Source organism: Rhincodon typus, chromosome 24 (assembly GCF_021869965.1).
Source record: "Rhincodon typus isolate 14 chromosome 24, sRhiTyp1.1, whole genome shotgun sequence".
NCBI lineage: Eukaryota > Metazoa > Chordata > Chondrichthyes > Orectolobiformes > Rhincodontidae > Rhincodon > Rhincodon typus.
Genome location: NC_063355.1, coordinates 458,716 through 480,005, shown reverse-complemented (window position 1 = coordinate 480,005; position 21,290 = coordinate 458,716). Strand labels below are relative to the sequence as shown.

The following is a 21,290-nucleotide window of genomic DNA, read 5'->3' as shown; positions in this document are numbered from 1 at the left end:
GAAGAACTGATGCAGTAAGCTTCATCTGAGGATTTAATGCCGGGAATTTCTCGAAGTGCAGGGCTGACCCCACCCCGTACGACCACGTCCTCTTCCCACCACTACGCTCCCTGTAAACTCCGCCCGCTGCACCCACCATGTAGATCACGCCCTACATTTTACAGTCCGCCCTCTAGCCGTCCCTGCCCATTCCCCTGACACCCAGGCTGCAAACACTTGCCACCCCCTCACCACCTCTTCCCGCCCTCATGTATCTAGGCCCTGCCTCCATTCAACTGCCATAAGGGGTTTAACAGACAATCCGCTCCCACAACTCCAAACTTTGCTTTTGGAGAGACCTGCTTCTCCCACCGAACTACCACCCCCACCTCAAAACTCACGGCCGGCCCCATAACCAAGACCCCACCTCCAGCTTCATCAACCCGCCTACTGAGCATTAACCCCTTGAAGCCTTCTTCCAGGCCGTCTCCACTAACCCAAGAAAATAAAAACCGAAAGAACTGCGGATGCTGTACATCAGAGTAAAAATAGAAACTGCTGGAACAGCTCAGCAGGTCTGGCAGCATCTGTAAAGAGAAATCAGGGAAAAGGTTTCGGGTGGAGTGACCAGTTTTTGCCCGCTGACCCAAGTCCTGGCCGCAGTGACCGACGAGATGGTTGGACTACAGATCCCATGAGGCTGTGCACCTCGGCACAAGCGCAGTGTGTGTGCGGTGCTGAGTTTAGGCCGGAGGGATGGAGAGTGAGGGGAAGGGGCAGTGGATTGAGGCGGCCCAGTCTGGGGGCATTGAGAGTACGGCGCGGATGGCCACTGGTACTGAGAAAGTGGGGCACGGACGGAGCAGGAAACGGATCTTGGATGAGGAAACATACATCGGGGTAGGCGACAGGGTTAAAGGTCAAACCCCGGGGATATCCATCCGTCTTACCCCCTCACTCACTCGTTCTCTCCTTCATCTTTGTCCTGCCCCACCCCCTTGTCCTCTCCCCTTCCTGACCCCACTTGCGTTCTGCCGCTACAACCCCTCCGTCTTGACATCCCCCACCTCTCCCTTTTCGTTCTCTCCACTCCCTCCCATCTTTTTTCCTTGATGTGCTATGTGTTATCTTTTAGTTTCCTCCGATTTCCTGCTGATTATGATCGTACAAAGTCAGAGCAGGATCCGATCTATCGAGCCTGCTGTGCTAGTTAATATATTCACGATTGACCTACGGCTTCAACATTCGTCCACCCGCCATATCCTTGATTCCTTGAGACACCAAATCCTTTTCATCTTGGCCTTAAATAAATGAACCATGCACAGCTCTCTGGAGTAGGGAATTCCAAAGAATTGCATCCCTCGGAGTGAAGACATTTCTCGTCATTTCGAGTTCTAAATGATCAGCTTCTGAAACAGTCCCCCTTTATTCTCGATCGCTGTCCACAGCTACAAACTGTGTGTATCTCATGTCAAGCCTCTTGAGAAAGTTGAGAAGGCATGCTTATTGACACATACGAGGTTCTGAGAGAAGTTGACAGGGTTGATAGGATGTTTCCCTCATGGGAGCATCAAAAACGGGGGGGGGAACTGTTTTTAAAAAAATGAGTTTCACATTTCAGACGGAGTTGAGGATTTTTTTTCCTCAATGGGTCATGAGTCTTTGGAATTCTCTTCCTTGGTGCACAATAGAGGCTGCCAAGGCTGAGTCTTCAACAAGGGATTTGAGGTTTATGAGTGGGGGAGGGAAATGGTCAGGCTACAATCAGATCAGCCATGACCACCCGGAATGGCAGAGCAGGATGAGAAGCCAAATGGCTGATTCCTGCTCTTGTTTCTTATCACAGTGTATTTTCAGTGACCTCCCATTCTTCTAAGCCGTATTGCCCCAATTTACTTGGCCTCTCATCACAGGGCTGCCTTGCCATCCCAATCTAGTGAATCTTCTCTATTCCTCTTGTGATAAAATTATATCCTGGAATATGGATGCCAAAGCTGCATACAATGTTCCAAGTGTGGTCTTATCAAAGCCATGTATAATTGGAACAAAATATCCTTATTCTTGTACTCCACTCCCCAGCAATAAAGCTTAATATGCTATTTGTGTTCTAATTGCTGAACCTGCTTACTACCTTTGTATTGCTTGTATGAGTAATCTTGCAAGAATTCTTAGGGATTGGTACTTAAATATTTGTTAATGCTGTAAAGAGCCATGGGAGAAAAAGACATTTAGGTAGATGATCAGCCATGATTGAATTGAAGAGGGTAACTAGGGAAAGGGTAGGTCCTCTCAAGGACAAAGGAAGGAATATATGCATGGAGCCAGAGGGATTGGGTGAATTCCTTAATGATACTTCATATCAGTATTCACCAAGGTAAAGTAAATGTTTTGTGGCAAATGTTTTGTTCTCAAGCATGTCAATTTTAAGAAAGAAGAGGTGTTGTGTGCCTTGAAAAGTGTTAAGGTAGGTAAGTCCCCAGTCGCAAAATACTGAGGAAGACAAGGGAAGAGATTACTGGGGCCTCGACAGAGATCTTTGTTTCCTTTTTAGCCACATGCAAAGTCTCAGAAGACTGGAGAAGAGCTAATGTTGTTCCTTTGTTTAAGAAGGGTAACAGGGATAATCTAGGAAATTATAGGCATGTAAGCCTTACATAAGAGATAGAGAAATTATTGGTGAAGATTCTTAGGGACAGGATTTACTTGCATATAGAAAAGAATGGACTTATTAGATAGACAGCATGGCTTTGTGCAGGTTAGGTCTTGTTTCACAAATTTGATTGAGTTTTTTGAAATGATGAAGATGATTGAGGGTAGGGCAGTGGATGTTGAATTTTTTTTAATGAGGATTTTTTTTTCAGAGGATAATGAATGTATTCTGACTGTGACCTCCAGGACTGGTGAGTAGTGTTTTACGAGGATCAGTGCTGGGGTGGCTGTTGTTTGTAATTTATATAAATGACTTGGATGAAAATTTCAGTGGTCTAATTAGTAAGTTTGCAGATGACACAAAAATTGGTGGTGCTGTGGATAGTAAGGAAGGTTGACAAAGGATATGGCAGGGTTTAGTTAGCTGGAAAGTTTAGCAGAGAAAGGCAGTTGGAGACAAGAGTGAGATGATGCGTTTTGGGAGTTGAAATGCAGGAGGGAAGTACCCTTAGGAGAGAGATCTTGAGATACCTCCCTGAAAGTAGCAGGAAGAGTGGATATGGTGATAAAGCAGTTGTAAGGCATGCTTGCCTTCATCATTTGGGGCACTGAGTAAAAAAGTTAGCAAGTCACATTGCAGCTGTGTAAGACTTTAGTTAGACCACATTTGGATAATTCTTTGCAGCACTGGATGTCACACTATAGGAATGGAGGCTTTGGAGAGGGTGCAAAAGAGGTTGGAAAATAAGGTGCGTAAAGGATGCAAAACCAGGATGTGGCCTGAATTACCTATCAGGAGAGGCCGGACAAACTTGGATTGTTTTGACTGGAGGGTCGGAGGCTGAGGGGTGACACCTGACAGAAGTATGAGAGGCGTGGACAGAGTAATATTCAGAGTCTCTTTCCCATGGTGGAAATGCCAAATAGTAGGGGCGGGGTAGCGTGCATAGGTTTAAAGTGAAAGGAAGAAAGTATTTTTGCAACAGAGGGTAGTAGGTGCCTGGAACGTGCTGCCAGGGGATGTGGTAGAAGCAGATATGATAACAACATTTAAGAGTCACTTCGACAGAACAGGCAGAAGACAGAACAGAAGAATATGGATCATGTGCAGCCAGATCAGATTAGTTTAGAATGGCTTTATGGTTGGCACAGACATATGCTGCGCTATGTTCTAAATGGTGAAACAAGCTTGATGGGCACACTGGCTGTAGATTGATGAGTCCCCTGGACTTGATGGGTTGCATCCTAGGGTATTAAAGGAAATAGCTACAGAGATAGTGGATGTAGCAGTAGTGATCTTTCTAGAAGCCTTTGATTCTGGAAAAGTCCCAGAGGACTGAAAAACTGAGAATATAACATCCTTAGTTAAAAAAAGGTTGGTTAGCTCAGTTGGCTGGATGGATCATTTGCAATGCAGAATGTTGCCAACAGCATGGTGATCGTCAGGCTAAACTACCATCAGTTCTTCTGGCCTGATTGAACTATGGGAGTCTAAAAGGGTAGGGATGCAACAAAAAACAGGTAACTGTAGGCCAGGGATAACAAGGCGTAGAGCTGGATGGACACAGCAGGCCAAGCAGCATCAGAGGAGCAGGAAGGCTGATGTTTTGGGCCTAGACCCTTCTTCAGAAAACTGGTCTTGGTCTGCTGTGTTCACCCAGTTCTACACCTTGTTATCTCAGATTCTCCAGCATCTGCAGTTCTTACTACAACTGTAGGCCAGCTAGCTTAACATCTATCATTGGGAAAATGTTCGCCAATTACAAAGGATGTAATTGCAGTTCATTTAAACGTACATAATATAATCAAGCAGTGAAAAAAATGGCTTCACAAAGGGGAAAATCTTGCCTAACAAGTTTATTAGAATTCTTCAAAAAGGTAACAAGGAGGACAGGTAGAGGGGAACCAGTAGATGAAATATATTTGGATTTTCTAAAGGCATTTGATAAAATGTGTTGGAGTTGTATGTTAGGATGGATACAAGATTGGCTGATTAATGGAAGACTGAGAGTTGGGGTAATGGAGGCAGTTTCAGCATGACTGTAACCTGTAGAATGTCATAAGGTGAGTGATAGGGCCACAGTTATTTTCAATATATATTTATAACTTGGATGAGGGAAGTGAATGTACTGTAGCCAAGTTTCTGGATGACGAACAAATAGGTGAGTAAGCAAATGGTGACAATGACACGGAGGATCTGTAGAGAGATGTGGAGTATTTAAGTGAGTAGGCAGAAACTTGGCAGAGGGAATATAATATAGGAAATGTGAAATTATGTACTTTGGTAGGAAGAATAGCGGTGCTGAATGTCATTTAAATGGAGAAAAACTGCAGAAAATTGCAGCACAGGATTTGAGGGTCCTTGTGCATAAATCACAAACAACTAGTATGCGGTTTTAGCAGGTAATAGAGAAGGCAGATTGAAAAGTGACCTTTACTTCAAAAGAGTATAGAAATAAGGAAGTTTTCCTAAAACTATCCAAGGCATTAGGTAGATCACACCTAGAATACTGTGAAGAGTTTTGGTCCTCTTACCTAAGCAATGATATATATAGGCATTGGAGGCAGTCCAGAGAAGAATCAATAGGAATATTCCCAATAGTGAGGACTTTTTTGATTGTGAGAGGTTAACTAAATTGGACCCATTGGAGTTTAGAAGAATGGGAAAAAATTTATTGATAAGATTCTTAGGTGACTTGACGGGGTAGACACTGTGTAAATGATGTGTAGATGATGTTTCGCCTTGTAGGAGATTCTAGGACCAGAGGGTGCTATCTCAGAGTAAGGGGTTGCCTTCATTTGGTCAGGGACATTTCTAGTATTTAAGAATGCATGGAAGGAGGCTCATTGTATTATGCAGCCATGGAAGAGACTGAAATTTACATTTCGAATACATCATCGCTTTCTTCACTTTGCATGCTGGTTGTCACAGTGTGTGCAGTTAACTTCTTTTGACTCAGCGTTTGCATAGCTGGTGAATGGTGTGAAGTTGTTTAGAACTTGCTTAGAATAGAGATGAGAAATTTTTTTTGAGAGTGTAGTGAATCTGTGAATTTTTTTTAACCAAGGAGGGCTTCCGAGGCTGGTTCAAAAAGCATATTTAAGGCTGAGAGAGACAGATTTTTTAAAATCCAGATATAAAGGGTTATGGGGAAAAGGTTGGAAAGTAGAGTTAAAATTAAGAGATGAGCCATGATCTTATTGAATAGCAGATGGGCAAAATGACCTACTTCTGCATTTACATCTTATCATTTACACCCCAGTGTCTCTGAACACAGACTTTTCAAGATTTTTACACAGTATTCTGCCTTTCTGTTCTTGACCACATTAAAGAGCATATACACACTTAGCCTGTCTGCATCTCTTTGGAGACTTTGTGTGTCCTCCTCACAGCATGGTTTCCAAAGGTCAGCAGTACAACTATCCCCAGTAGTCACCAAAATCATCTGGAAAACTTCACTCACATTGTCAACTGATTAGAGAGAGGTCATCCCCATGAATAGAACGGAAGGAACTGGTGAGGAGCTGCTCATGCAATCAGAGAGTATGAGAAGCTAGGCACTAAATTAGAAAGCATAGCCTCAAAGATTGTAATCTCTGGATTATTGTCTGAGCCACATGCAAATTGGAATAGGGTACATACAATTAGATGAATACATAGATTAAATGAGGAGTAGATCTTGGTTTGTGGGCCATTGGCACCAACCTCAAGTAAAGTGCAGGTTGTAACTTTGGGACAGTCTACACATGAACCATGCTGGGATTAATGTTCTGATGAACTGCAGAAGAGAGAGAGAGGATTTTAAACTAAATAGTGGGGGAAAGGGATTAAATGTGGAAAGATGTGGTATGTCAAAGAATAGAGACAAGGTAAAACGGGATGATAGTAATGTGTGATATGAGGGTCGGAGAATGATAAAATGAGACAGAGAAAAGCGAACCTTAGAATCAATCAATGATTAAGACTAGATACACATGTATCATGCTTCAGTTGGTTAGTGTACTGGAATCAAGCCCTGCCATTCCTATAACAAACAAAACCAGACATCGCTGAGAAACTCAACGGGTTTAACATCTGTGGAGAGAAAATAGAGTTAATGTGTCAAGTCCTGTGACCCTGCTATTCTGGAATCATCACAGAAGTTAAAGATTTTAAGATGTAAAGGTTCCCTGATTTGGCTGTGTTGAGGGAAAGCACAGACCAGGTTTCTGTACTTAAAAAAATAACTATTTATTACAAGGAATTAGACACTTTCTACAGGTAAACGTTGGCATATAACTCCACTAATCAAAACTTTAATCCTGTTATAACCTCTCCCTTACACAGACAAAAAGACAAACAGAACATGGGTGGAGCATGAAATAACTGCATATAGGCTGGTATCTTGTCACTTTATTTACTTGTGCACAGCTCGGAGTCAGTCCCTGAACTGAGGAGTTTCTAAATCCTGTTAATATTTGTCAGCCAGTGCCTCCTGATTGGCCCAGATTAACAACTCCAATCAAGGACCTCATAGTCAATGAGGTCTGCCTGGTTCCAATTTGACAGTGGGAAGCAACTTGGAAAGCAGTTCGGTGATTCCTGTTCACAGGATTACCTGTTGTTTCTTATGTTTCTTCTACTGATCAGGATTCTGCTTTTTAGTTGTCTTTCTCTGGTTGCATCCATTGGTTTGCAAGAGGCCCAGGAAGGAGGTCTCTGACTTATCAATCAAATGTCACAGCTTACAGCAACTCCTAAAGAGAAGATAAATTGGTTTCCTTCAGGCTTAAAGTGGGTTTTGCTGCAGCGAATGGGGAGAGCTGCTGAGCCGGTGGAGATCAGAAGGCTGCTCTGTATCTGGTTCACAGCCCCAAGCTGTTCAGTCACAGAGAACTAGTCACAATTGTTGCTCAAGTAGAGGGCCTTTGCCATCATTCCATGGACTTGTGATTAGTTATCAATCAGCCGCTTGTACCAACCAAAGCTCCATCTGTACACCACCCTTCGACTCCAGTTCATCTGCAACTGCACTTCAACCACTGCTGGAACAAGCAGCCGTGTAAATGATGCTTGCAATGAGTGTCTGCAAAGTGGGACAAGATATGGGTTATGGGGTAAATCAGTGGAGACACAGTGGCAGACATTCAGGGGGATATGTCAGAATAAGTATATTCTTACTAGAGAACAATTCTGGAGGGATGATTCATCATCTGTGGTTAAGTAGAGAAGTTAGAGAAAGCTTCAAACTTAATGAAAAGCATATAACTACGCAAAAGATGAATGCCAGGTCAGATGATTGGTCAGAATATGAAGAGTATCAGAACATGATCTAACAGGTTACTCAGGAGGAAGAAATTAGGATATCAGAGGAAGCTCATTAGAAATATAAAAGTTTGTGGGCATCTAAAAGGAAAAGAATAAGTGAAGTGATTCTTGATTCTCTTGAGTGTGAGAATTAGGGGTTAATAGATAATGAGGAAATAGTGGATGAAATGAACAAATATTTTGTCTCTGTCTTCACTATAGAGGATCTAAAAATGTTCAACTAACTGCTGTAAATCAGGAGGTGGAAGGGAATAAGCAACATAGTGAAATTACACTCACTAGGGAAGTGATACTCAGCAAACTAATTATGTTGTGTGTTGCTAAGTCTCTGAGTTCAGATTGGCTGCGCTCTATGGTCTTAAAAGAGATAGCTAATGTAGGAGTACATGTGTTGGTGTTAATTTTCCAAAATTCGCTAGATTCTGGAAGGGTTCCATCAGATTGTAATGTAGCAAATATCATGGATCTATTCAAGAAGGAAGACCATTAAACTACTCTTAACATTTTCCCAATAACAGATGTTAAGCTAACTAGCCCACAAGTGTGTTTTGGTCTCCCTTTATTGAATAAAGTTATATTGGTGGTTTTCAACTCCTTTAAGGCTTTTCCGTAATCTAAGCATTCTTGCAAGATTACAACCTGAACATCTGTTATCTCTGTAGCTACTTCCTTTAATATCTTAGGATGCATCCTATCAGCCCCAGGAGACTTAACTTTTACTTCTCGTACTTTTTCCCTAATGATAGTTATTGTATTCATTTCCACTCCCCTATCTGCTCCTTGAGTATTTAATATTTTTGGAATGTTATTAGTATGTTCTACTGTAAAGACTGGTGCAAAGTATTTATTCCATTCCTCTGCTATTTTCTGATTCACCATTATTATTTCCTCAGCCTGATTCTCTAAGGATCCATGTCCAGTTTGGCTTCTCTCTTCTTTTTATATATTTAAAGAAAGTCTTTTGCTGTCCACCAGTAAACATTCACTACGGATGTGTTTGCTGTTGACATTGGTGTCCAATATCTTCCACGTGCTGCTACAGCAGCAATACGTCACCTGTCCTGTCATCACTATCGTATTGATTTAATTTATTAAAAACTCCACACAGACAGGTCACCCGAGGCTGGAATCAAATCTGGGTCCCTAGCACTGTGAGGGAGCAGTGCTAACCAAAGGCTACTATTTGATTTTTGGAGCCTGCACTTTGGTTTTCAGTGACTACTTTTTTTGTTTGCATTAACTTCTTTATTTGGTAATGCCATCATGTAGTAACAACACTTTTTATACTTCTGTTGACGTGTAGTATTTGGAGTCACACAGAAGCAGAATTACAAGAATTTATAATATCCTCCATAATTATTAATCCTCTTCTAAACTTATAGCTATAAGAAAGAAAGTGTTCATTTACTCGACACCATAGTATTTAAATTGCACAAGACAACAGACACAACTTAACAAAGGTTTTTTCAAAATAGTTGACACACTTCCACACTGTTCTAAAGACATCTTCTGCAAACTGATGAGGTCACAGATGATGTGTTTCCATCACCCATGTACAAGGCTTGATCATTTTAATCAGGCATGGACAATATTATTTATTACTTCTCAGATCTTAATCCCAAATTTGACTTAACAGTTGACAGTATTCATTACAGAAGGATCCATTACATTTTTCCAAGTAGTTCCTGAACATGCACAGCCCCAAAACAGAGATTCCACATTCACTTTTTTATTTATTCACTCATGGGATGTGGGCATCACTGGCTGGTCCAGCATTTATCGCCCATCCTTAGTTGCCATTGAGAAGGTGGAGGTGAGCTGTCTTCTTGAACCACTGCAGTCCATGTGGGCAGCATTCCTCTTCTCCCACATTGCAACCTCCCTCTTTCCCTCCACCTCTCTTGCAGCCTCATTACCCCTGTCCCTGCAACCCCCCCCCTCAGCCTCCTTGCCCCCCTCATGTCTTACAGCCACCTTTCCTCACTACTTTTCTCCCACAGCTGCCTTCTCCTGTCCTCCTCTGGCTGACACCCCCTGCCTCCGACCTGGACTGCCAGACAGAACTTCCAGATGCAGCAAAAACGCTTTGCAGGCTCGACATAAGGTCACCCAGTCAAAAGGGCCAACCAGGCCAAAGGTGAACCCCAGATTTCACGCCATTCCAGCTCTCTGTCCTGAACCTTGGCCATTCACCATCAGACCTTAGCCACTTCAGAAGGCTCCACTGGTGACACCTAAATATTAGCACGTACTGTCCAAAATGCTCACTGCTTTTCCAATCACAGGCTGTTTCTATCCTCTGTCTGCTGCTGATAGGCTCAGTAACATGCCTATCTGCACGAGTACCAGCATGTGATTATAAGCATATGAATTGGATGCAGGAACAGGCCATTCAGATCTTCTAACCTTTTCTGCCATTCAATAGGATCATTGCAGATTTGTTAATGTTCTGAATTCTACATTCCCATCCACCCTAAAAACTTAGATTTCTTGTTAGACAATCTATCTTTGCTTTAAAAATATTCAATGACTGCCATCTGGGGCAGAGAGTTCAAAAGTTGCACAACCCTCAAAGAAAAATAAATCACAATTTCTGTCCTAAAAAGACCGACAATTTCAAAACAGTGCTCCCTAGTTCACAACAAACTCACAAGAGGAAATATCCTTTCTACATCTACCTCTTCAAGACCATTCAGGATCTTAGGAAATCATCGCTCTCTTCTAAACTCTAGTATAAACAAGACCAGTCTGTCTAACCTATTCTCATATTAACCCGCTCATTCCTGTTATCAATCTAATCAATCTAGGAAACCTCCTTTGAATCATCTTCAGTGTATTCACGTTCTTCCTTCAATAAAACCACAGCTACATAATCTTTTGAGATGTGACCTCCATAAAAAAAACTAGATTGCTCTACACCTTGGAATTCCACAATCATTCTCCAATTGAGTAATACCCTGCTTTTTCGTTCTTCCTAGACAAGTGTGTAACATCAAATTTTGCCATATTACGCTCCATCTGCCAGAATTGTTCCCACTTACTCAACTTACCTATATCCATCAGCCATTTGTCTTCTGCACACCGTTCTTTCCTACCTTTCTTGGTGTCGTCTGCAAACTTGGTGACCGTGCCTTGGCTCCTGTCTAAGTCATTGATATAAGTTAAAAGAAGTTGAGGACCCAGCACATTCCTGCAGGACTCCACTTGTCTCCTCGTTAAACATGGATTCGCTGTGCTTGGATCTGTGTACTTAGTTGAGAGGTCAGCCCCAGCTAAGATTCGGTTTAATTCATAGGTCTTGACGAATCATGCAGTGCTTTGAAGTATGATGTGGAGGTGCCGGTGTTGGACTGGGGTGGACAAGATCCAACAAATTTATTTCAAAACACAAGCTTTTGAAGTCTTACTCCTTCTCAGGTGTTGGTGAGACAGGTAGTATTGGACACAGGATTTATAAGTAAAAAATCAAAGTGTCACACCACTGATGAGGGTGGGCTAAACAAATCTAAGATGCTGTTAAGTATTTAATCAGTCTGAAGTATTTAATTGATGAATATGTATATGTAAATCCGCAAATTTCTTTGAAGTCACTGTCCTGAGAGAACTAAAGGTTTTATCAGTGTAAAGAAGAGGTGACATTTTAAATCAGACAAATCATGTTAGGCGTGAGGCCTTGTTTACAGTTTGTATCTGTTTTGGTTTTGTTTCTAAAGTAGGAATTTATAAAATGCCACATTGACTGATTGTCCATAAACTGTGTGCTTTTTGAACAAAATAGAATGTATCTGCAAATACAAATTGACTCCATACATTCAGGTGTGTGTCTGTGTGTGAGGGAGACAGGGAGAGTGAGTAAGTGTGTGTGGGAGAGAGAGAAAGTGTGTATGTGTGTTGCGGGGGGAAGAGAGAAAGTGTGTGTGTGTGTGTGTGTGTGTGTGTGGGGTGGGGGGGGTGATGGGTGGTGGGGAGAGAGAGAAAGTTCCAACACAATGCAACAGTTTGTAAAACATTAATTACTGCTCCTAGAATTTGAGGACATCAGCTCCAACACTGAAAATACTTCAAAGAAGGAGCAGCTCTTATAGCCATAACTTTTTCCCATCCTTCACCTAAAAATGCCTATCTGTGCCCGACTGCAGTGTCTGCTATCACTACCACTTGTCTACACTTTGGCCCTCTTTGGCCTTCTCTGCTGTACAGCCGAGTAACTTGTGGTGCCCCTGACGTGGCTGCTGTTTTCCCCATAGAGGCTGTCCCCCAACATTATGGAAAATAGTAGATCTGTTTTGGTGGGGTATAGTCATAGTGGACTCCTACACCACCTGTCTGCTCTTCCTGGTGGTCACAGTAAGAGAAGGAACAAAAACCATTTACCAGAATGATGTAGAACTCAAAATTTAATACCCATCAGCAAAGGCTGAAAAGTGATCTTAAAGGATCTTGATAATTGTTTAATCAATGAGTCTGAGAGTGTAGAAGTTATTTCTGTTGGACTACTTTCTGGTTCTAATTCACCTAATTGCTTTACACATTAAAGCACGCACAAACGTAGTTCTAACAACCCCAAATTAGGTCTTTAATGAGATCTTTTAGGTTTGTGTTCAATTTGAGTTGCACATCCAATAGTTACTGAGAAAACTGATGGAGCTGCAGATTAACAATTCTCCCGATCCTGATTGACTGCATCCTAGTAGATATGTTGATGTAAATTTTTCAAAATTTATTGGAATTTGGAAAGGTTTTATCAGAGTTCAAATTTGGACAAAGGAGAGTTATTGGATTTCCAGAAGGCTTTTGATAAGGACTGTAGGCTGCTAAATAAGGTAAGAGCCCATGGTATTAGGAGCAAGGTACAGCCACAGATAGAGGATTGGCTGACTGGCAGAAGGCAGAGAGAGGATAAAGGGGTCTTTTTCAGGATGGCAGGCAGTGACTAATAGAGTTCTGTGGGGGTCAGTGTTAGGATCACAACTATTCACATTAAACATTGAGAGCATGGATGAAGGAACTGAGGGCATTGTTGCAAACTTTGCAGATGAAACAAAGGTTGGTGGAGGGACAGGTAATGTAGAGGAAGTGTGGAGGCTACAGAAGGACTTGGACAGGCTAGGAGAATGGACAATGGAATATAATGTGGGAAAGTGTGACATTATGCACTTTGGCAGGAATTGAAGTGTAAACTATTTTCTAAATGGTGAAAGGCCTTGGAAAAATGAAGTGCAAGTGGCCTTCGGAGTCTTAGTTCAGGATTGTATTAAGGTTAACATGTAGGTTCAGTTGGCAGTTAGGAAGGCAAATGCAATGTTAGCATTCATTTCAAGCGGGCTAGAATACAAGAGCAGAAATGTACTTTCGAGGCTGTATAAGGCCTTCATGAACTGCATTTGGAATATAGTGAGCAGTTTTGAGCCCTGGATTGAAGGAAAGATGTGCTGATGTTGATGGGGGTCCGGAGGAGATTTATAAGAATGATCCCAGGGATAAAGGGCATGTAAAATCAGAGCGGTTGAAGACTCTGATCTGTACTCGATGGAGTTTAGAAGGATGAAGAGGGGTTCTCGTTGAAACTTACAGAATACTGAGAGGCCTGGATAGAATGGAAATGGAGAAGATGTTTCCACTAGTAGAAGAGACTAGGACTCACGGGCACAGCCTCAGAGTGCAGGGACAACTCTTTAGAACTGAGATGAAGAGGAATTTCTTAAGCTAGAAGGTGGTGAATCTGTGGAACTCATTGCTACAAAAGGTTATAAAAGGCAAGTCATTGAGGTTCTTCATTGGCAAGGCGATCAAGGGTTACAGGGAAAAGGCAGGCAAATGGTTTGAGAAACTTATTGGCTTGATCGGATGGTGGAGTAGACTTGTTGGGCTGAATGGCCTAATTCTGCTTCTCTATAGAACATAGAACAGCACAGCACAGTACAGGGCCTTCAGCCCACGATGTTGTGCCGAACTTTTACCCTGATTATCTTATGGTTTTAAGGGGAGAGGTGGACTACAATAGTGGGAGAAGGAACTGCCGTGTGGTATGGGGCAAAGAGGGCTGTAATGGGTGGAGAGACGTGGGGGGATGAAGAGCACTTGCAAAGGAGAGACAAAGACTGCCAAGGTGGTAGTTAGGGATGTAGCAGGAAAATAGATTTTAAACTGTTCAACAAAGGACTGATAGCTAACTGGGAACCAGGAAAACTGAGTTAATGAATTCTATGCAAATCCATGTGGAGTCCCAACCTTAAGGCTGCTTGAGTCAGGAACTATGATAGAAGGGAATTATATTTGATGCTATTTTTAATGAATACCGTGTCAATTGGATTGCTTAGTGTTGAATAGTTTTATTCCATAAAGATTTGCATTGTTGTTTTATCACATGTCCAAGTGGCACACTATGAATTACTTGAAGTGCAGTGTCTGTGTTAGAGACAAATATGCAACTGTGACCTCACCAGTCCATGGAATCAGTGTTTGGGGTGATGGCATTTTGATTATAGAAGCTCGTGTTAACTACTTCTAATATACATTGTTTCTAACTTAATCCTGTTGTTCCCTGCCAATTTAAAATCTGTAATGTCTGAGGAATCGAAGCTTTCCTTGTGTGTTGTGGCTTTACTTTTCATGGAGCGCTGCTGATTGAATAAATTGATGAATTCTGCTTCTGTGCAAGCCTATGTACCTCGTACATAAACACAAATGAGCTATTGTCACCTTGTCACTGCATCTCCTAATAAAGGCTTTACTGAAAATTAAAAAGGAGCTGCTGTAAACCAAAAAGTAGACTCTGAAAATCAATCGCAACTCTGAGAAAATCTCAGAAGAAGCCCTCGGCAAATAAAATTATTCCAATCTCTGGTTGGCTGATCCTTGTGAATTAGCATTGTCCTCTCCAACCTCTGTATTCACTCCACAATCCTTGAATATTATCTTTTGACTGTGTTCTATATCCATTGAATCTTGCACTTTATCCAACAGAATTTGGAGGAAATTATCCAACGAGATTTTTTCCCTGATGTGGAAAAGTTACGTGCTCAGAGAGAGTATTTGGAGGCTGAAGAGAGCGGCGACATGGAAAAGTTGCGTGAAATAACCATAAAATATGGTTCATCACTACGCAAACCAAACTCCAGGACTCCTGCAGCTTGTAAGTGAAGCTACTCTCAATTTGTGGCTCAATAGTAACAAATATTTCTCCACTTTTGTTTTCAAAGATGCTGAGGTTTCACTTTTATCACACAGGATGAGCAAATGGCTCTCACACTGCATAGGGCCGGGGGCATAGTGAGCATCTCTCTGGACATCAAACTGTACAGTTTCCATTCTGGTTTTTTGCAGATGTCACGCCCGCTACTTTTGAAACTCCGGAGGTTATTGCAGGATCTCCATCATCACGGAATAAAGCCTGTCAAGATGGAATGACAAGAGCTGATGAAGGTGATTCTCCTAATGTGGCATGCATGTCTCTTTAAAAATTAGAAACTATTTTCTCCCATTGAGTAGTAATAAAGGATGTAAGCTCAGTGTTTCCATCCACCTTATTGAGTGACAGGAATTGCTCCGTTTCTTTCCAGGAGAAAATGACAGGAAGAACGAAGGGAAGGAGCTTCCGACCCTGGATACCTTCCTGGGCAGAAGCACCAGTGAGGACAATGCATCCTTCAATCAAATCATCGAGGTGGCTGAAGAGAGGAACAGGATCAAAAATGCCTGGCTGTATGAGGCTGAGGAAGAATCAAAGCAGGTATGACCACTTGCCCTGTCTTCAGTGTGTGCCCAATTCTCACTCCCCAGCTTATGGACCCGTCAACATTGGCAACAGGATCTCTGGGACATTAGTGGGTGGTTATGGGAGTTGCAGGCCAGTGGGTGTTGCCTCTTCATGAACAGAAACCATGGTGTCCAACACTGTGCCTTACAGACTTGGCTGGGGAATATAAGTTCACTTTGCCTTGAATTCCCGGCACAGTATGGCAAGTTGCTTCAGTTGTGCAGCAGCCTCTTCAAGGTTTTAAACAGGCCTAAAATAAACAGAGACCACCTCCTGCAATATACCAGTGATATATGTACCCAGAAACTATCAGTGGTGATGAAGCTGGGGGCAGCTCAGGTGTGGGGAGATGCCATCTTTTTGCTGTATGGTTACTTGAAATGTAAATGGACACCTTAAGCATTGCAGTGCAGTGTAGGATTGGACACAGGTATCTATCACTCACTCGATTGTTTGTGCCATGGTTTCTTGTTACAGCGCCATGAAGAAATGCTGGCACTACCATCATCCAAGTTCCATGCTATCACAGCTGGAAAAGCAGGTGTGGAGACCTGGGAGTATAAAGCCAAGAATGTTCTGATGTATTACCCAGAAGGTAAGGTGCAGACTGATGTCCCATTCACTCATCCTGCCTAGCCTGGATGTTGCTGTCCTGTAAACCAGAATGGCAATGAATTCGTAGGACAGTCCCAGACTGGAGGGGTAGTCACGCTGAGTATTGATGTCTGATTGGGTGAACATTTTGTCATATGCTGGTAACTCACTAGTTACTGGACAGAGAGGCAGTGCCATTGTCACTGTTGGTACTACTGGAGGGGCAAATAATACTGATTTAGGTGAGGAAAAATATCCTGAGTGGTCAGGGACTTGACAGAATATAGGATTGACAGAATTTTACTGAGACACGTGGAGGGAGAAAGGTGTAAGTCAAAGAAAAAGAGCAAGACTCCTTCTCATTGACCAGAATGCTTCAGTTTGACAGTATTGCTGTTTCCAAGTAAAGTGGTAGTATTTGTACAAAATGAAAGTGAGAAGGGACTGGTCTGGGTGCCTTAGTGACCATTTGCCATCAACCCTGCCTTACTGCAGCTCAGTTGGTTTGCAAATTATATATTTTTTGGATGTTGCTTCAGTTTCTTGTGGTTGTTGTGTGTGAATAAAACCTAAATGACACCTTGGAATGAGAAGACTGGTGTTACTGAGGGGTGGAGTGGTGAGGAATGAAGGAAACATTGATCATATTAGGGCCAGGCTTTGAATACAGTTCAGTGGGGAGGGGAGAGGGCGGTGGTTACCAGTTGTCCAATGGTCTTGATTAACTTCTTGTCATAAATGAGCCCAGGTAGACAGGAAATGGCACCTTGCACCTCAGCTGGAGAACAGTTCTTGGAACTGTAACTGTTGCACGTGAACATATTTATAACTCCGTCCCAACAGCCTGATCGGTACACCTACATGTGGACTGCAGCAACTCAATGTGATCACTTACTTTGCCTTCTAAAAGACAATTAGTGATGGATAATAAATGCTGATCTAGCCAGTAAAACCCACATCCCACAAACGAATAAAAAAAAGGTATGATGTAACAAAATGGGTGTAAAGTATTTCCTTGGTTACCAGAGGCCACCATTAGTTTCCCAGCATTACTGCATCACTTGTTCTATAACTAGAGTGCTACCATTTGAAGCTGAGTGTAGCTTCCAACTTCTGCGATTGGATGCTTAAGGCTTGGCAGGGTCTCTTGTCCAGGCTGCATGCTCTGTCTCTGAGAAGCCAAGCCCTGTGCTTTGGGGATTCTGGAGGGTAAATTTCCAAACCTGCTTCATTCATTCACTCGGTTTGAACAGTGAACTAATATGATCAGGTCTGTCAGATGACAAAGCTGCAAAGTGTCCTGGGCTGGACAATCTGACTGCACCTCCTTCTTATTCCTTCACAGAATGTGGGCTTCACTGGTTGGGGCCAGCATTTATTGCCCATTCCTAATTGCCCTGGAGAAGCTGATGGAGAATTGCTCGTGGTCTGTTTTAGTTTGGATTTAACTGCCATGCATTCCCATGATGACTCTGGACATTCCCTATCCCATCATGCGGCCATGGGACTGAGGAGAAGGTCGTTTCCCTCAGCTGACCACTGACACCAGCTGCTTCCCATCTTGCATGCTGACTGCTGCTGTGCTCTTTGTTTTGCAGGAGTGAAGGACGATGAGCTCTTCAAGAAACCTCGTGAGGTGATTCACAAAAATACCCGTTTCCAAGGTGATCCATTCAGTCGAGGCCTTAGCAAGTCCCAGTTACAGCAAGCAGCAGCTCTCAATGCACAGGTATATAAATCAACCCTTCCTCAACCCTAGACCCCTCCATAATGCAGCCTTTCCGGCAACTCACCACAATTAGTTCCTCTAGAAGGTGCCTGGGCCCAGCTCCCAACTCCCTCCCTCATTTTACCCCTTCCTCCAATGGTCCTTAGTGCCTGAGCTCTCCCCTTCTTTGCTGTCTGAGTTCTGATTCTTCTGTGGAGCATGAATTGCAAAGCAATGGGCTGGAGATTCATTTCTGTGGCAGGGTCAGGGACAGAAATCACAGGCCCTGGTGCTGTTCCAAGCCAAGGATTCCCGTCCAGGTTCCTGAACACAGCAAGCCCCCGGGGCCCGATTATTGAAATTTGATGTAGCCACCACCCCATGTCCCTGGCCTTAGTCTGTATGTGTCATTTGGAGCAGTGTCTTTTTGCGCCAGGAGTTGCTTGAGCTAGGATATTCTTTAGTGGCTGGGTGTTCACTGACTGACAGATGCTGCTTTTATTTTGAAGTTTAAACAGGGCAAAGTAGGGCCTGATGGGAAGGAGCTGATCCCACAGGATTCGCCTAAAGTCAATGGTTATGGCTTTGTACGGACTCCTTCGCCAGTGCCAGGTAAGAATCAATAATTTGCAAACTTCACAGAAGAGGAATGGCAGATAGAATTTAATTTAGATAAGTGTGAGGTGCTGCATTTTTCGAAAGGCAAATCAGGGCAGCACTTATACATTTAATATTTAGGTCCTGGGGAGTGTTGCTGATGAAAGAGACCTTGGAGTCCAGGTTCATAGTTCCTTGAAAGTGGAGTTGCAGGTAGAAAGGACAGTGAAGAAGGCATTTGATATGCTTGCCTTTATTCGTCAGTGCTTTGAGAATAGGAGTTGGGAGGTCATGTTGCTGCTTTACAGGACATTGGTTAGGCCACCTTTGGAATACTGTGTTCAATTCTGGTCTCACTGCTATAGGAAGGATGTTATGAAACTAGAAAGGGTTCAGAAAAGAGATGCAAGGATGTTGCCAGGGTTGCAGGGTTTGAGCTATAGGGAGAGGCTGAATAGGCTGGGGATATTTTCTCTGGAGCATCGGAGGCTGAGAGGTAACCTTGAAAGAAGTTTATAAAATCATGAGAGGCGTGGATAGGGTAAATAGACAAAGTTTTTCCCTGGGGTGGGGGGAGTCCAAAACTAGAGGGCATAGGTTTAAGGTGAGAGGGCAAAGATTTAAAAGGGACACAAGGGACAAGTTTTTCATGCAGAGGGTGGTGCATGCATGGAATGAGCTGCCAGAAGAAGTGGTGGAGGCTGGTACAATTACAACATTTAAAAGACATCTGGATGGGTATATGAATAGAAGGGGTTTAGAGAGATATGGGCCAATTGCTAGCAAATAGGACTAGATTTATTTATGATATCTGGTCAGCATGAATGAGTTGGACCAAAAGCGTCTTTTTCCGCGCTGTACGTCCTTATGACTCTATGACTCAGCAGTTTTCTCCAAAAAGAGCTCCTCATACCTGGCTGAGATGCTCCAGAAGACTTCACTGGAAGTGCAGTTATTGTTACATGAAGGAGGATGGCAACAAGATCCTGTATGCAGCAAACAAATAACTGCTTGCATACTGTACTCTGCCTTATGTTATCTTGGACATTACTGAAATGTTAAAACACAACTCCAGGAAACTCCATGCTCTTTACATAGTTGTCAAGGGAACATGTATGTCTATTTCAACAGAAATTTTAGGTCTTCTGATCCCGCATAGTACTCTCACTCACCGGACCCGAAACGTTAAGTCTGATTTTTTTCTTCACAGATGCTGGCAGCCCTGCTGAGCTTTTCCAACAACTTTGTTTTTGTTCCTGATTTACAGCATCTGCAGTTCTTTCGGTTTTTATTGACAAAGTAAGCAGTTGGGCTTGGAATCGGTGAGCCACCTTAATCTACAGTTATATGGGACTGCTGTATGCAACATCCTTCACCCTAAGTCCTTGATAGAAAGTGGGAGGACTTCTGCATTGATGTAGTTCACTGGGCACCCTCCATTTAGTGCACAATGTCGGGTCCAAGCACTGCCATCTTCAGGCAATGGAAGACATTGGCCATGAACTGGATACCCATCCAGCTCTGCACACCAACTCCTGCGGCAACGTCCAGTCCAGGCCTCTGCCGCCCAGCGCATCTCTGATTCTGATCACCCCCACAGCCACGGCCCTACCTTCCACCAGCCACTCAAACTCATGATGAAGGAGGTGCTGATTCCTGACCAGTGGTTCTCTGATAGCCACCTTTCCTGGTGATGGGAAGGCATGAGTCAATCATGTGCCAGATATTGATCAGGTCTTGGTAAAATACTGGCAGTATCTCAAGGGAGACCATAAACAGAAGCAGCATGTTATAGTTGAGGAGCAAATTACTGCAGATGCTGGAATCTGTACTGGAAAACAAAAAATGCTAGAGATCACTGTGGCTTGGGAAGCATCCATGGAGAGAGTGCAAGCTAATGTTTTGAGACTAGATGATTCTTCATCAGAGCCCTGATGAAGAGCCATCTAGACTTGAAACGTTACCTTACTGTCTTTCCGTGGATGCTGCCTGATCCTATGTTATAGTTGATGTCCTGCGCCCGGCAGAAGAAATGCATTGCCAGGGAGGAGGCCCAATGTAAATGTATCGCTCCAGGATCCGAAGGTGGAAGGTCCAAGGTGTACCAGCAACTGGCCACCCTCCTTAATGGGGAGACTCCAAACTTCTGCAGCGATCCAGTGCACCTTCTTGTCCCAGAAAAAGTTGACTAATAACTTCTGAAATTTTATGACAAAGCCAGCGGGAGAGGTCAAAGGTACCAGCTGGCTTATGCCTAGTACTCAACTCCTGTAAGATGGAGACCGAAGGAACTGTGGATGCTGTAAATCAGAACAACAGAAATTGCTGGAAAAGCTGAGCAGGTTTGGTAGCATCTGTGGAGAGAAATCCAGTTATTTTTTCAGGTTGACTGACCCTTCCTCAGAACTGTAAGACAGCATTTGCAGCAGCGCTGTCCAGTTGCCTAGGTGAGCTGAGACTGTTGTGGATCCTCTGGCCTGGCAAATTCTACCAGGTGCCACAGTGAACTTTGAACCTCTGTCCCCAGAGGTTGTAGACCTAGACCCCAGCCTCTATGATTAATCCAGGGACATTACCTTTATGCCATTTCCTTTGTCTGAATGTAATTATTTTAATCAATCTGTTCAGACATGACATCCAAGGCAGGTGTGATTTGAACCCAGGCCTTCTGGCCCGGAGATAGGGAGACCACCTCT

General features: G+C 43.1%; 1 protein-coding gene across 1 annotated transcript; it reads left to right on the top strand.

Moving 5' to 3' along the window:
• The first annotated feature begins 639 nt into the window (after positions 1-639).
• Positions 640-18,638, top strand: ess2 (ess-2 splicing factor homolog). The gene is made up of 7 exons (XM_048611291.1): positions 640-879; positions 14,903-15,071; positions 15,263-15,361; positions 15,499-15,668; positions 16,173-16,290; positions 17,888-18,018; positions 18,507-18,638. The coding sequence occupies exons 1-7, from the start codon at positions 736-738 to the stop codon at positions 18,621-18,623; spliced, it is 948 nt and encodes a 315-aa protein (XP_048467248.1). The 5' UTR covers positions 640-735; the 3' UTR covers positions 18,624-18,638.
• Positions 18,639-21,290: the final 2,652 nt, after the last annotated feature.